At 46.4% G+C, this 14,039-nt stretch overlaps 1 protein-coding gene across 2 annotated transcripts in view; it reads right to left on the reverse strand.

Annotated features, from left to right (window-relative positions):
* Positions 1-14,039, reverse strand: part of LOC137322684 (solute carrier organic anion transporter family member 2B1-like) — a 90,544-nt gene that overhangs the window by 42,920 nt on the left and 33,585 nt on the right. For both annotated transcript variants that reach the window (XM_067985620.1, XM_067985621.1), the window contains 2 exons: positions 10,631-10,744; positions 8,843-8,980 (listed from right to left, as the gene is read on the reverse strand). In XM_067985620.1, the coding sequence (XP_067841721.1) occupies positions 8,843-8,980; positions 10,631-10,726 (234 nt within the window). In that variant the 5' untranslated portion in view covers positions 10,727-10,744. The remainder of the gene's footprint in view (positions 1-8,842; positions 8,981-10,630; positions 10,745-14,039) is intronic.

Genomic DNA, 14,039 nt, shown 5'->3' on the forward strand with positions numbered 1-14,039 from the left:
TGCTCTTGCGAAGAGCTGGCACGGACTCGATGGGCGGAATGGCCTCCTTCCATGCTGTAACCATTCTAATAATTCTATAAAGGGCGGGGGGAATGGGACTAATTGGAAGAGCCGGCACAGGCACGATGGGCCGAATGGCCTCCTTCCATGCTGTAATCATTCCATGATTCTATAAAGGGCAGGGGGAGTGGGACTAATTGGAAGAGCCGGCACAGGCACGATGGGCCGAATGGCTTCTCCCTGTGCTGTAAGATTCTCTGATTCCGTGGTCAAGCCTGTCCCACACTCATGGTGCCTGAAATACCCTGACTGGACACTCCCAAAGTCTCCCAGCAGCCATGTAATCTCCTGGGAGAGGCAACAAACCAGAAGACAGACCCAGGGCCAATAAGGGGGGAAAAAAATGTGGAAAATTTCTCTCCGACCCCCTCAAGTAACTGAAACCAGTCCAGGAGATAGAAACATAGAAACATAGAAAATAGGAGCAGGAGCAGGCCATTCGGCCCTTCGAGCCTGCTCCGCCATTCAATATGATCATGGCTGATCCTATATCTCAATACCATATTCCCGCTCTCTCCCCATACCCCTTGATGCCTTTTGTGTCTAGAAATCTATCTAGCTCCTTCTTAAATATTTTCAGTGACTTGGCCTCCACAGCTATCTGTGGTAGAGAATTCCACAAGTTCACCACCCTCTGAGTGAAGAAATTTCTCCTCATCTCAGTCCTAAATGTCCTACCCCGTATCCTGAGACTCTGACCCCTCGTTCTAGACCCCCCAGTCAGGGGAAACATCCTCCCTGCATCCAGTCTGTCCAGCCCTGTCAGAATTTTATATGTTTCAATGAGATCCCCTCTCATTCTTCTAAACTCGAGTGAATACAGGCCGAGTCGACCCAATCTCTCCTCATACGACAGTCCTGCCATCCCAGGGATCAGTCTGGTGAACCTTCGCTGCACTCCCTCTATGGTAAGTATATCCTTTCTTAGGTAAGGAGACGAAAACTGCACACAATACTCCAGATGTGGTCTCACCAAGGCCCTGTATAACTGCAGTAAGACATCCTTGCTCCTATACTCAAATCTTCTTGCAATGACGGCCAACATATCATTTGTCTTCCTAACTGCTTGCTGCACCTGCATATGTTTGCTTTCAGTGACTGGTGTACAAGGACACCCAGGTCCCTTTGTACATCAACATTTCCCAATCTATCGCCATTTAAACAATACTCTGCCTTTCTGTTTTTCCTTCCAAAGTGGATAACTTCACATTTATCCACATTATACTGCATCTGCCATGTATTTGCCCACTCACTCAACTTGTCTAAATCGCCTTGAAGCCTCTTTGCATCCTCCTCACAACTCACATTCCCACCTAGTTTTGTGTCGTCAACAAACTTGGAAATATTATATTTGGTCCCCTCATCCAAATCATTGATATATATTGTGAATAGCTGGGGCCCAAGCACTGATCCCTGCGGTACCCCATTAGTCACCGCCTGCCACCCCGAAAAAGACCCATTTATTCCTACTCTCTGTTTCCTGTCTGTTAACCGATTTTCAATCCATGCCAGTATATTACCCCCAATCCCATGTGCTTTAATTTTGCACACTAATCGCTTATGTGGGTCTTTTTCAAAGGCCTTCTGAAAATCCAAATAAACCACATCCACTGGTTCTCCCTTATCTGTTCTACCAGTTACATCCTCAAAAAACTCCAGTAGGTTTGTCAAACATGATTTCCCTTTCATAAATCCATGTTGACTGTCTAATCCCGTTGGTACTTTCTAAATGTCCTGTTATCACATCGTTTATAATAGACTCTAACATTTTCTCCACTACTGATGTTAGGCTAACCGGTCTGTAATTCCCTGTTTTCTCTCTCCCTCATTTTTTAAATAGTGGGGTTACATTTGCCACCCTCCAATCTGTAGGAACTGTTCCAGAGTCTATAGAATTTTGGAACATGACAACTAATGCATCCACTATTTCCCTGGCTACCTCCTTTAGTACTCTGGGATGCAGATTATCAGGTCCTGAGGATTTATCGGCTTTCAGTCCCATTAATTTCTCCAGCACTATTTTTTTACAAATACTAATTTCCTTTAATTCCTCCTTCTCACTAGTTCCTTGGATCCCTAGCATTTCTGGGAAGTTATTTGTGTCCTCTTCCGTGAAGACAGAACCAAAGTATTTGTTTAATTGCTCTGCCATTTCCTTGTTCCCCATTATAAATTCTCCCGTTTCTGACAGTAAGGGACCTACATTTGTCTTCACTAATCTTTTTCATTTTACATACTTGTAGAAGCTTTTACAGTCCACTTTTATGTTCCTTGCAAGTTTACTCTCATACTCTATTTTTCCCCTCTTAATCAATCTCTTGGTCCTTTTTTGCTGAATTCTAAACTGCCCGCAATCCTCAGACTTGCTACTTTTTCCGAACTTTATATGACTCCTCTTTGGATCTAATACTATCCTTAATTTCTTTTGTTAGCCATGGTTGGGCCGCTTTTCCGTTTGTGTTTTTGCACCAGAAAGGAATGTATAATTGTTGCAATTCATGCATTCGTTCCTTAAATGTTAGCCATTGCCTATCCACCGTCATGCCTTTTAATGAAGCTGCCCAATCTATCATAGCCAACTCACTCCTCATACCTCCGTAGTTTCCTGTGTTTAGATTTAGGACCCTAGTTTCGGATTGGACTACTTCACTTTCCATCTTAATGAAGAATTCTATCATGTTATGGTCACTCTTCCCTAAAGGACCCCCCACATCAAGATTATTAATTAACCCCTTCTCATTGCACAATACCCAATCTAGGATAGCCTGTTCCCTAGTTGGCTCCTCAATGTACTGATCTAAAAAACCATCTCGTACACACTCCAGGAATTCATCCTCCACTTTTACCATCTGTATACAGTGTTAGCAGTGTTTAGCAACATAGAGTCACAGAGTTGTACAGCATGGCCCTTCGGCCCATCGTGTCCGCGCCGGCCATCAAGCCCTGTCTAATCGAATCCCATATTCCAGCATTTGGTCCGTAGCCTTGTATGCTATGGCATTTCAAGTGCTCATCCAAATGCTTCTTGAATGTTATGAGGGTTCCTGCCTCCACAACCCTTTCAGGCAGTGAGTTCCAGACTCCAACCACCCTCTGGGTGAAAAAGTTCTTTCTCAAATCCCCTCTAAACCTCCCGCCTTTTACCTTGAATCTATGCCCCCTTGTTATAGAACCCTCAACGAAGGGAAAAAGCTCCTTAGTATCCATCCTATCTGTGCCCCTCATAATTTTGTACACCTCAATCATGTCCCCCCTCAGCCTCCTCTGCTCCAAGGAAAACAAACCCAATCTTCCCAGTCTCTCATCATAGCTGAAGCGCTCCAGCCCTGGTAACATCCTGGTGAATCTCCTCTGCACCCTCTCCAAAGCGATCACATCCTTCCTGTAGTGTGGCGACCAGAGCTGCACACAGTACTCCAGCTGTGGCCTAACCAGTGTTTTATACAGCTCCATCATAACCTCCTTGCTCTTATATTCTATGCCTCGGCTAATAAAGGCAAGTATCCCATATGCCTTCTTTACCACCTTATCTACCTGTTCCGCCGCCTTCAGGGATCTGTGAACTTGCACACCAAGATCCCTCTGACCCTCTGTCTTGCCTAGGGTCCTCCCATTCATTGTGTATTCCCTTGCCTTGTTAGTCCCTCCAAAGTGCATCACCTCGCACTTTTCCGGGTTAAATTCCATTTGCCACTGTTCCGCCCATCTGACCAACCCATCTATATCGTCCTGCAGACTGAGGATATCCTCCTCGCTATTTACCACCCTACCAATTTTTGTATCATCAGCGAACTTACTGATCATACCTTTTACATTCATATCCAAGTCGTTAATGTAGACCACAAACAGCAAGGGACCCAGCACCGATCCCTGTGGTACCCCACTGGCCACAGGCTTCCAGTCACAAAAACAACCTTCGACCATCACCCTCTGCCTTCTGCCACTAAGCCAGTTTTGTATCCAAAGTGCCAAGGCACCCTGGATTCCATGGGCTCGTACCTTCTTGACCAGTCTCCTGTGCGGGACTTTATCGAAGGCCTTACTGAAATCCATGTATACCACATCCACTGCGTTACCCTCATCCACACGCCTAGTCACCCCCTCAAAAAATTCAATCAAATTAGTCAGACATGATCTTCCCTTGACAAAGCCATGTTGACTATGCCTGATTAATCCTTGCTTCTCCAAGTGGAGACTAATTTTGTCCTTCAGAATTTTTTCCAATAATTTTCCTACCACTGATGTTAGGCTCACTGGCCTGTAGTTCCCCGGTTTTTCCCTACTCCCCTTCTTGAATAATGGTACTACATTAGCGGTTCTCCAGTCCTCTGGCACATCCCCTGTGGCCAGAGAGGTTCTGAATATATGTGTTAGAGGCCCCGCAATCTCCTCCTTTGCCTCACACAGTAGCCTGGGATACATTTCGTCCGGGCCTGGGGATTTATCCATTTTTAGGCCTGCTAAAACCGCCAATACCTCCTCCTGCTCGATGTTAATATGTTCGAGTATATCACAGTCCCCCTGTCGTATTTCTATGTCTACATCGTCCTTCTCCATCGTGAAAACAGATGCAAAAAATTCATTTAGAACCCCTCCTACATCTTCCGGCTCCACACACAGATTGCCATTTTTGTCCCTAATGGGCCCTATTTTTTCCCTAGTTATCCTCTTACCCTTAATATACTTATAAAACATCTTAGGATTTTCCTTTATTTTGCTCGCCAGTGTTATTTCATGGCCCCTCCTTGATCTCCTAATTTCTTTTTTAAGTATCCCCCTGCACTTTTTGTACTCCTCTAGGGCTTCCTCCGTCTTTAGCCTTTTGTATCTGCCAAAAGCCCTCCTTTTTTTCCTAATCCATTCTCGTATATCCCCTGACATCCAAGGTTCCCTGGAGTTCTTGGAACCACCTTTGACCTTTACGGGAACATGTTGCCATTGTATGGTCTCAATCTCCCTTCTGAAAGACTCCCATCGCTCCGATGCGGATTTTCCTACAAGCAGCTGATCCCAGTCCATTTTGGCCAGATCCTGCCTTATCCTATTAAAATCGGCCTTCCCCCAATTTAGAACCTTTATTTCCGGCCCCTCCCTGTCCTTTTCCATGACCACCTTAAATCTCACCGAATTATGGTCACTGTCACCAAAGTGCTCACCTACTAGCACTTCTTCCACTTGGCCGGCCACATTCCCTAGAATTAGGTCCAGTACCGCCCCCTCTCTTGTAGGACTTTCTACATGCTGGCTCAAAAAGCTCTCCTGGATGCACGTTAAGAATTTTGTACCCTCTAAGCCTTTTACACTCTGAGTATCCCAGTTAATATTGGGGAAGTTGAAATCCCCCACTATTATTACCCTATTATTTGCACAATTTTCCACAATTTTCTGAGATTTGCCTACATATCTGTTCCTCTATCTCAGCTCCACTAACGACCTGGTATGTAAAGGCAGGTCCCAGTGTAGCACTGGACAATACGGGCCAAAAGGCTCCAGGTTTCATTCCTGGCCTGTTCTAAGTTAGCTGACCTTACCTGGCAGGGTGGTTTAGCATCAGCTATAGGAACAGAAGTAGGCCATTCAGCCCCTTGAGCCCATCCAGCTATTCAATTACATCATGGTCTGGTCAGTCTCTTAACCCCATTTACCCGCTTTGGTTCCGTAACCCTTAATATCTTTACCCAACAAAAATCTATCAATCTCAGTTTTGAAATTTTCAATTGACCCCCAGCCTCAACAGTTTTTTGGGGGAGAGAGTTCCAGATTTCCACTCCCCTTTGTGTGAAGAAGTGCTTCCTGACATCACCCCTGAATGGCCCAGCTCTAATTTTAAGGTTATGCCCCCTTGTTCTGGAGTCTCCCACCAGAGGAAATAGTTTCTCTCTATCGACCCTATCAAATCCTTTAATCATCTTAAACACCTCGATTAGATCACCCCTTAATCTTCTACATTCAAGGGAATACAAGCCTAGTCTGTGCAACCTGTCCTCGTAATTTAACTCTTTTAGCCCCGGTATCATTCTGGTAAATCTGCAGCACCCCCTCCAAGGTCAATATATCCTCCCTGAGTTGCGGGGCCCAGAACTGAACACAGTCTCCAGATGCGAACTAACCAGAGCTTTATACACCTGTCTTGGGAGGGGGAACGAGTGAATCAATTGGCCAATTGAGCTGTTGTTAGCCGTGGCAGCTCAGTGGTTTGCATTCTTCACATCCCTCAATACCCTCTCCTCCCATCTAAGTATCTATTTCCCTTTTCAACACCTCGATTGATTCTGCATCGATGGAGTTCTGTGGACTGTAAATTCCAGATTCGTGTTTAACTTTTAATTTTTTTTAAAAGTTCATTCTCGGGGATGTGGGCGTCGCTGGGAAGGCCGGCATTTATTGCCCGTTCCTGGTTGCCCCTTGAGAAGGTGATGGTGGTGGGCCGCCTTCTTTGTAATGCTTTGATATAACGGAGTGGCTTGCTGGACCGCTTCAGAGGGCAGTTAAGAGTCAACCCTAACCATCAATAACTAACTTAACTCTAACTTCTCTTCGCTACCCAGTAACCCTTGCTGCAAATTACTGGTGTGGGTCTCGGGACATTATCCATGGCCATGATCCTCGTCCCAGCGGTACCGGCCTCTGACACTCGCTGCCTAGGCTAGGAGCAAAAGGAGGCCATTCAGCCCCTCGGGCCAGCTCCGCCCACACCAATTAGATCACGCCTGATTGGGAACCTCAATTCCATTTACCCACCTGAGTTCCATATCCCTCGATACCCTTACCCAACAAAAAAAAAAATCCATCCATTTTAGTCTTGAAAGCTCCAATTGTCTCAACATCCACAGCCTTTTTGGGGGTGAGAGTTCCAGATTTCCACTGCCCTTTGAGTGAAGAAGTGTTTCCTGATTTCACCCCTGAATGTACTGGCTCCAGTTGTAAGATCATGCTCCCTCGTTCCTCATTCCCAGGCCGCAGGAAGTAGTTTCTCAGTATCTACCCTATGGAAATCCGTTTAACATTTTAAGCATCTCGATCAGATCACCCCTCAACCTTCTACACTCAAGGGAATATAAGCCAAGTTTATGCAACCTGTCCCCTTAAATTAACCCTCTAAGCCCCAGTATCATTCAACAGCAGCAACAACAACTTGCATTTATATCGCGCCTTTAACGTAATAAAATAGCCCAAAGGGTCTTCACAGGAGTGATTATCAAACAAAATTCACACTGAGCCAAAGATGAAGTACTTTTTGAAGTGTAGTCACTGTTGTAATGTAGGAAATGCAGCAGCCAATTTGCACACAGCAAGATCCCACAAACAACAATGTGATAATGACCAGATAATCTGTATTTTTAGTGATGTTGGTTGAGGGATAAATATTGGCCCCAGGACACCGGGGAGATCGTCTTCAAAACGGTGCCATGGGATCTTTTACAGCCACCTGAGAGGGCAGACGGGGCCTCGGTTTAACATCTCATCCAAAGATGGCACCTCCCGACAGTGCAGCACTCCCTCAGTACTGCACCGAAGTGCCAGCCTAGATTTTTGTGCTCAAGTCTCACGGAGGGGGACCATGAACCCACAATCTTCTGACTCAGAGGCGAGAGTGCTACCATTGAGCCCATGACTGACACAGTACAAATCTCTACCTTCTCGAGGAGAAAGAGAGTGAGATACTGCCTGCCGCACCTTGTTTCAATGCTGACCTACTTAGTTTGGCAGCTCTTGCCAGTACACAGAATGCCACCCTGATCTAAATGTGTGATAATTAAGGTTGTTTGGCCGTGAATTGAAAGACTCTATTAATCTTTGCTCAGAGTGGGGATTTTCTGTTCATTTACTTTTAATTGGACCTGCTGTACTCGTGGACTCTGAAGTCACTGGTGCTGGAACCTTAAATAATCAAGGGTTTTTGAAGGCGTATTTACGTTATGGTTTATTGTTTAGTTCCTATCTCAGGACTTCGATCACCACCCTCTGCCTTTAACGCTTGGGCCCCGATTTTAACTCCCCCCCACCCCCCCACCTGGCGGAAACCGTGAGGATGGGCCAAGCCTCCGTGTCCCCGGTCTCCCAGGGTTTCGCCGCCCGCTTCGGGGGATGGGGGGATGGGGTGTCTCTCGCCCACCATACCCTCCCCTCCCTCACTCCCTCCTCTTTAAAATCTGGGCCTTGGTGTTGTGCCTCCAATTCTGGCCTCTTGCGCATCCCCAATTTTCATCGCTCCACCATTGGCGGCCGTGCCTTCAGCTGCCTAGGCCCTAAGCTCTGGAATTCCCTCCCTAAACCTCTCCGCCTCTCTCTCCTCCTTTAAGACTCTCCTTCAAACCTACCTCTTTGACCAAGCTTTTGATCACCTGTCCTAATATCTCCTTATGCGGCTCGGTCTCAAATTTTGTTTGATTTACTCTCCTGTGAAGCACCTTGAGGCTAAGGAGGTGGGAGGGAAGACCTGCATCTGCTGAACTCCTCCTGTGTAAAAGCACCTCAAGCGCGTGCTTCGGACAACTGTTTAACTTTAAACGTCTTCTGAAAACCATTAAAGATTTTGCGTCAAAAGAAAGGAAGAACTTGCATTTATATAGCACCTTTCTCGACCTCAGGACGTCCCAAAGTGCTTTACACTCAATGAACTACTTTTTATCTTGAAGTATGATCACTGTTGTAATGCAGGAAACGCGGCAGACAATTTGCGCACTGGGCTATTGTCCTTTGTCACCCGCGAGCGGGGCAGATTACAGATGTGACTTAATTCGTATTCCAGCGGTTTCATAACGTGTCCTCTGTAACCTACCTCATTTAGAGAGGACAGCATCCCCGAAGTCTGGCTGGAGAGTCCAAATCGTTTCTCGATGGTCGAAATGATGCTCTTCATGTACCCAGAGACCAAGAGCTGGGAGAGCTGTAAGAGTCCGTGGCATAGTACAAAAAACTGGGGGAGACAGGAACATAAAGATCCAAGGGTGAGTTGAAACCAGTTGCCAAAGTTGTTCTCTTCTCCCAAACCACCCCCCCCCCCGGCCCCAATTTTCGCCCCTCCTCCCCCTGGAGGCCCTTCTTGAGTAATGTTCCATTCTCCAGTACCTCGACCCAAAAGACCATTCTTCACCCTAGGGTCACCAACCCTCCAGGATTGCCCTGGAGTCTCCAGGAATTAAAGATTAAACTCCAGGACACTGCTGCGAGCAAAACACCCGGGGCGAGAAAATCATAAAAGGCATTAAATAAAAATTGTGGGGGGTTTTTCATTTTCTTTGAACATTTTTGTTTTAGTTATAAAAATATCAGACATGGTGGAAAATAGGCTGTTATGACCGACAGTCAAGAACCATCCAATCGGGGAATGAGGAGTCAGCTTGCTTTCCGATTGGCCGTGGGAAGGCGGGGCACCTTGAGGATGGACGTGTCGGGTGACCAATGGCGGGGGCGTGTGTTGGGGGAGGGGGTTGGTTGGAGGTGAGAGGTCATGGGATATGTCCAACTGGAGTTGGCAACACTACCGACCCACCCACCCACCCACTCCCCACCCCACCTCACCCCACAGTGAGGCCACTGCACTCATTCTGGCCTTTACCAAAAATCCAAACAGGCCACATTGATACAAGCCGTGACATTCCTGCATAGTTTCCCGGGCAGCAGAATTCTCCGAGCAACAGCGACAGCGGCTAAGAAGCAGCCGTGTGCGCCATTTTGCCGCGGTTTCCACCGATCTCCCGCTGGAGCAATGGCAGGACATTGGGCGAATCCCCATGGAAATTCAGGACCTACAAATCCACCTTCCCATCAATCTGCGGGTATCTCAAGTTCCTGACACTAACAGACTCGGTGTTCTGATTTAAGATTTATCCACCAAATTGAGGCAACAGTGCTAATTGCTCGCCTAACTTCATAACACTTGAACAGGACAAACCATTAAAAAAAATAAGAAATACGAGCAAAAGCACAACTGAGTTGCCCAGACTTCATGGGCCAGAGTAACAGGGCTGACAGGTTAGATGTGACTTATGACAACAACTTGCGTTAAATTAGCATCTTTAACGTCGTAAAGTGTCCCAAGGCGCTTTACAGGAGCGTAATTAGACAAAATTTGACACTAAACCACATAAGGAGATATTGGCACAGCTGACCAAAAGCTTGGTCAAAGAGGTAGGTTTTAAGGAGCATCTTAAAGAAGGAGAGAGAGGGACGGAGAGTTTCAGGGAGGGAATTCCGGGGCTTAGTGCCGAGGCAGCTGAAGGTTCGGCCGTCAATTGTGGGGCGAAGGAGATCGTGGATGCGCAAGAGGCCAGAATTGGAGGAGCGCAGAGATCTCGGAGGGTTGTAGAGCTGAAGGAGGTTACAGAGATAGGGAGGGGCGAGGCCATGGAGGAGTTTGAACACTAGGATGGAAATGTTAAAATCAAGGCGTTGCCGGGAAGGGAGCCAATGTAGGTCAGGGAGCACAAGGGGGGTGATGGGTGAACGGCTCTTGGTGCGAGTTAGGATACGGGGCAGCAGAGTTTTGGATGAGCTCAAGTTGACGGAAGGCAGAAGGTGTAGTAAGGAAGGAAAAGCAACAATCTCCTTTGACTCCTCCACCCACCTTTACACTGTGAAACAGGTTGGTGGTGCACTTTCTGGGAAGATCTTCGCTTCGGTTGGACTTTGAGGTACGAGTTGGAGGCGCGGTCATCCCCATCTTCACCGTTGGGTCACTCTATTCCAAGAGAGAGGGAGAGAGAGAGAGGGAAGAGAAAGTAAACAAGTTATTGAGGCTGCACCATGACCACATTTGCTCTTAAGCACTTTGGGACTTTGCCAATGTTAAAAGGCTCGATATAAACTCAACTTGTTGCAATGTCTTTTCATTTGCACCTGACACCATGGCGTGTACACAACTCATTTCAAATCCAGTCCCAACATAGTAACTTGTGATAGCTTGGGAACAGGAGGAGGCCATTCAGCCCCTCGAGCCTGTTCCGCCATTCAATTAGATCATGGCTGATCTGTATCTCAACTCCATTTTCTTGCCTTGGTTTTGTAACCCTTAATATCATTGTGTAACAAAAACCCATCAATCTCAGTTTTGAATTTTTCAATTGACCCCCCCAGCCTTTTTGGGGGGAGAGGGTTCCTGATTTCCACTCCCCTTTGTGTGAAGAAGTGCTTCCTGACATCACCCCTGAACGGCCTGGCTCTAATTTTAAGGTTATGCCCCCTTGTTCCGGTCTCCCCCCACCAGAGGAAATAGTTTCTCCCTGTCTAATCCTTTAATCATCTTAAACACCTCAATTAGATCACCCCTTAATCTTCTATATTCAATGAAATACAAGCCGAGTTATATTGTACTTTTTGTACAAGCGTTGAACCTTATCAACGCACCTCCCACCAAGCCACGGTGACATTTTAAAAATTTGTTCATGGATGTGGGCGTCGCTGGCAAGGCCGGCATTTATTGTCCATCCCTATTTAGATATCCCACACTGGCCAATTTCAGTTTTCCCTTCCAATCCTGACTTATGCTTTGGTATTGCTCCGCACAGGCACCAGCTAGCCTGCACAGTCTACCCGAGTGACCAGCCTTTCATGTGTGAATCCAGACAGTGGAGTGTCAGTCGGCTGTTCAACCGTGTAGGTCATCACAACTGACCCCTCCAGTCCCCTTCCTCAACATCTACACTCTCACACCTCCCCGGTCACTGTTAATGGAAAGAGAAGAAAGAACCTGCATTTATATAGCGCCTTTCACGGCCTCAGTTTGTTACAAAGTGCTGTACAGCCAATGAAATACTTTTTGAAGGGCTGTCACTGTTGTAATGTACGAAATGCGGCAGCCAATTTACGCACAGCAAGATCCCACAAACAGCAACGTGATAAATGACCAGATAATCTGTTTTTTTTTAGTGATGTTGGTTGAGGGATAAATATTGTCCCCAGGACACCGGAGAGAACTCTCCTGCTCTTCTTTGAAATAGTGGTCGTGGGATCTTTTGCGTCCACCCGAGAGGGCAGACGGGGCCTTGGGTTTAACATCTCATCCGAAACACTCCCTCGGTACTGAACTGGGAGTATCAGCATGGATAATGTGCTCAAATTCCTGGAGTGAGACTTGAACGCACTTGCCTTCTAACTCAGAAGGCAAGTGCGCTACCCATCAGCCGTGGCTGACCCGTAGAACTGAGCGTCTGCCTCCCTCGTGAATGATTCCAGAGTTTCAAGATCGTCACCACCCTACCCAACGTCAACTCCAAGTATCAATCACTCCATTTGTGAAGGAGCTTCCTTTAAGTCGGTTTATTTTAAATGCATTAACGCTTTTGTTAAAATAGCACCCAGAGGAACATCACATGATTCCATGTAAACGGTAATTTGTAGCCTCTTCTCTTTACAGCCTTAGTGCTGCCCAGGACTTGGACTTTCACCTTTGTTTATCAACAAAATAAAAGTGGTCCCTGCACACGTCAAAAGTCTTTAGTTAATCTGTTATCGCTTTAAAAAAGAAATCCCTTAAAAACATTCACTTGAATCCCCCATGCCATTGGAAGCTGATGCAGCTCACTTTCACCATTTATATTTTAAAAAAATATCCTTTCTGTTGTTTGTATTGTGAACAGAAAAAATGATCCCTTTGTACGACTGAATGAATTAGGTCCTCATTTACTCGTGTCAGATTTCTGCCTCACCAGTCACACGGAACTGTGTACAGCACTGCATTCAGTTCTGGGCACCGCAGCCGATATTTTGGCCTTGGAGGGGGTGCGGCGCAGGTTGACCAGGATGATACCGGGGCTAAAAGGGTTAAATTATGAGGACAGGTTGCATCGACTAGAATCATATAGAATCATAGAAAGTTACGGCACAGATTCAGTCCATTGTGTTCGTGCCGGCCAAAAAAGTGCATCCAGATTAATCCCACTGTCCAGCACTTGGTCCGTAGCCCTGTGGGTTATGACACTTCAAGTGCACATCCAGGTGCTTTTTAAATGAGTTGAGGGTTTCTGCCTCTACCACCCTTTCAGGCAGTGAGTTCCAGACTCCCACCACCCTCTGGGTGAAAAAATTTCTCCTCAACTCCCCTCTAAATCCTTCGATCAATCACTTTAAATCTGTGCCTCCTGGTCACTGACCCCTCTGCTAAGGGAAGCAGGTCCTTCCTATCCACTCTATCTACGCCCCTCATAATTTTATACACCACAGCCTCCTCTGTTCCAATGAGAACAACCCCAGCCTATCCAATCTTTCCTCATGGCTAAAATTCTCCAGTCCTGGCAACATTCTTGTAAATCTCCTCTGTACCCTCTCTAGTACAATCACATCTTTCCTGTAATGTGGTGACCAGAACTGTATGCAGTACTCAAGCTGTGACCTAACTAGTGTTTTATACAGTTCCAGCATAACCTCCCTGCTCTTATATTCTATGCCTCGGCTAATAAAGAAAAATATCCCATATGCGTTTTTAACCACCTTATCTACCTGTCCTACTACCTTCAGGGATCTGTGGACATGCACTCCAAGGTCCCTCTCTTCCTCTACACCTCTCAGTATCCTCCCATTTATTGTGTATTCCCTTGCCTTGTTTGCCCTCCCCAATTGCATTACCTCACACTTCTCCAGAGTGAATTCCATTTGCCACTTTTCTGCCCACCTGCCCAGTCCATTGATATCTTCCTGCAGTCTACAGCTTTCCTCCTCACTATCAACCACACGGCCAATTTTTGTATCATCTGCAAACTTCTTGATCATGCCCCCTACATTTAGGTCTAAATCATTTATATATGCCACAAAAAGCAAGGGACCTTGTACTGAACCCTGTGGAATCCCACTGGAAACAGCCTTCCAGTCACAAAAACATCTGTCGACCATTACCCTTTGCTTCCTGCCACTGAGCCAATTTTGGATCCAATTTGCCACTTTCCCTTGGATCCCATGGGCTTTTACTTTTCTGACCAGTCCACCATGTAGACTACATCAAACGCGCTACCCTCATCGAGCCTCCTTGTTACCGCCTCAAA

This window comes from Heptranchias perlo, chromosome 6, assembly GCF_035084215.1.
Source record: "Heptranchias perlo isolate sHepPer1 chromosome 6, sHepPer1.hap1, whole genome shotgun sequence".
Classification (NCBI taxonomy): Eukaryota; Metazoa; Chordata; class Chondrichthyes; order Hexanchiformes; family Hexanchidae; genus Heptranchias; species Heptranchias perlo.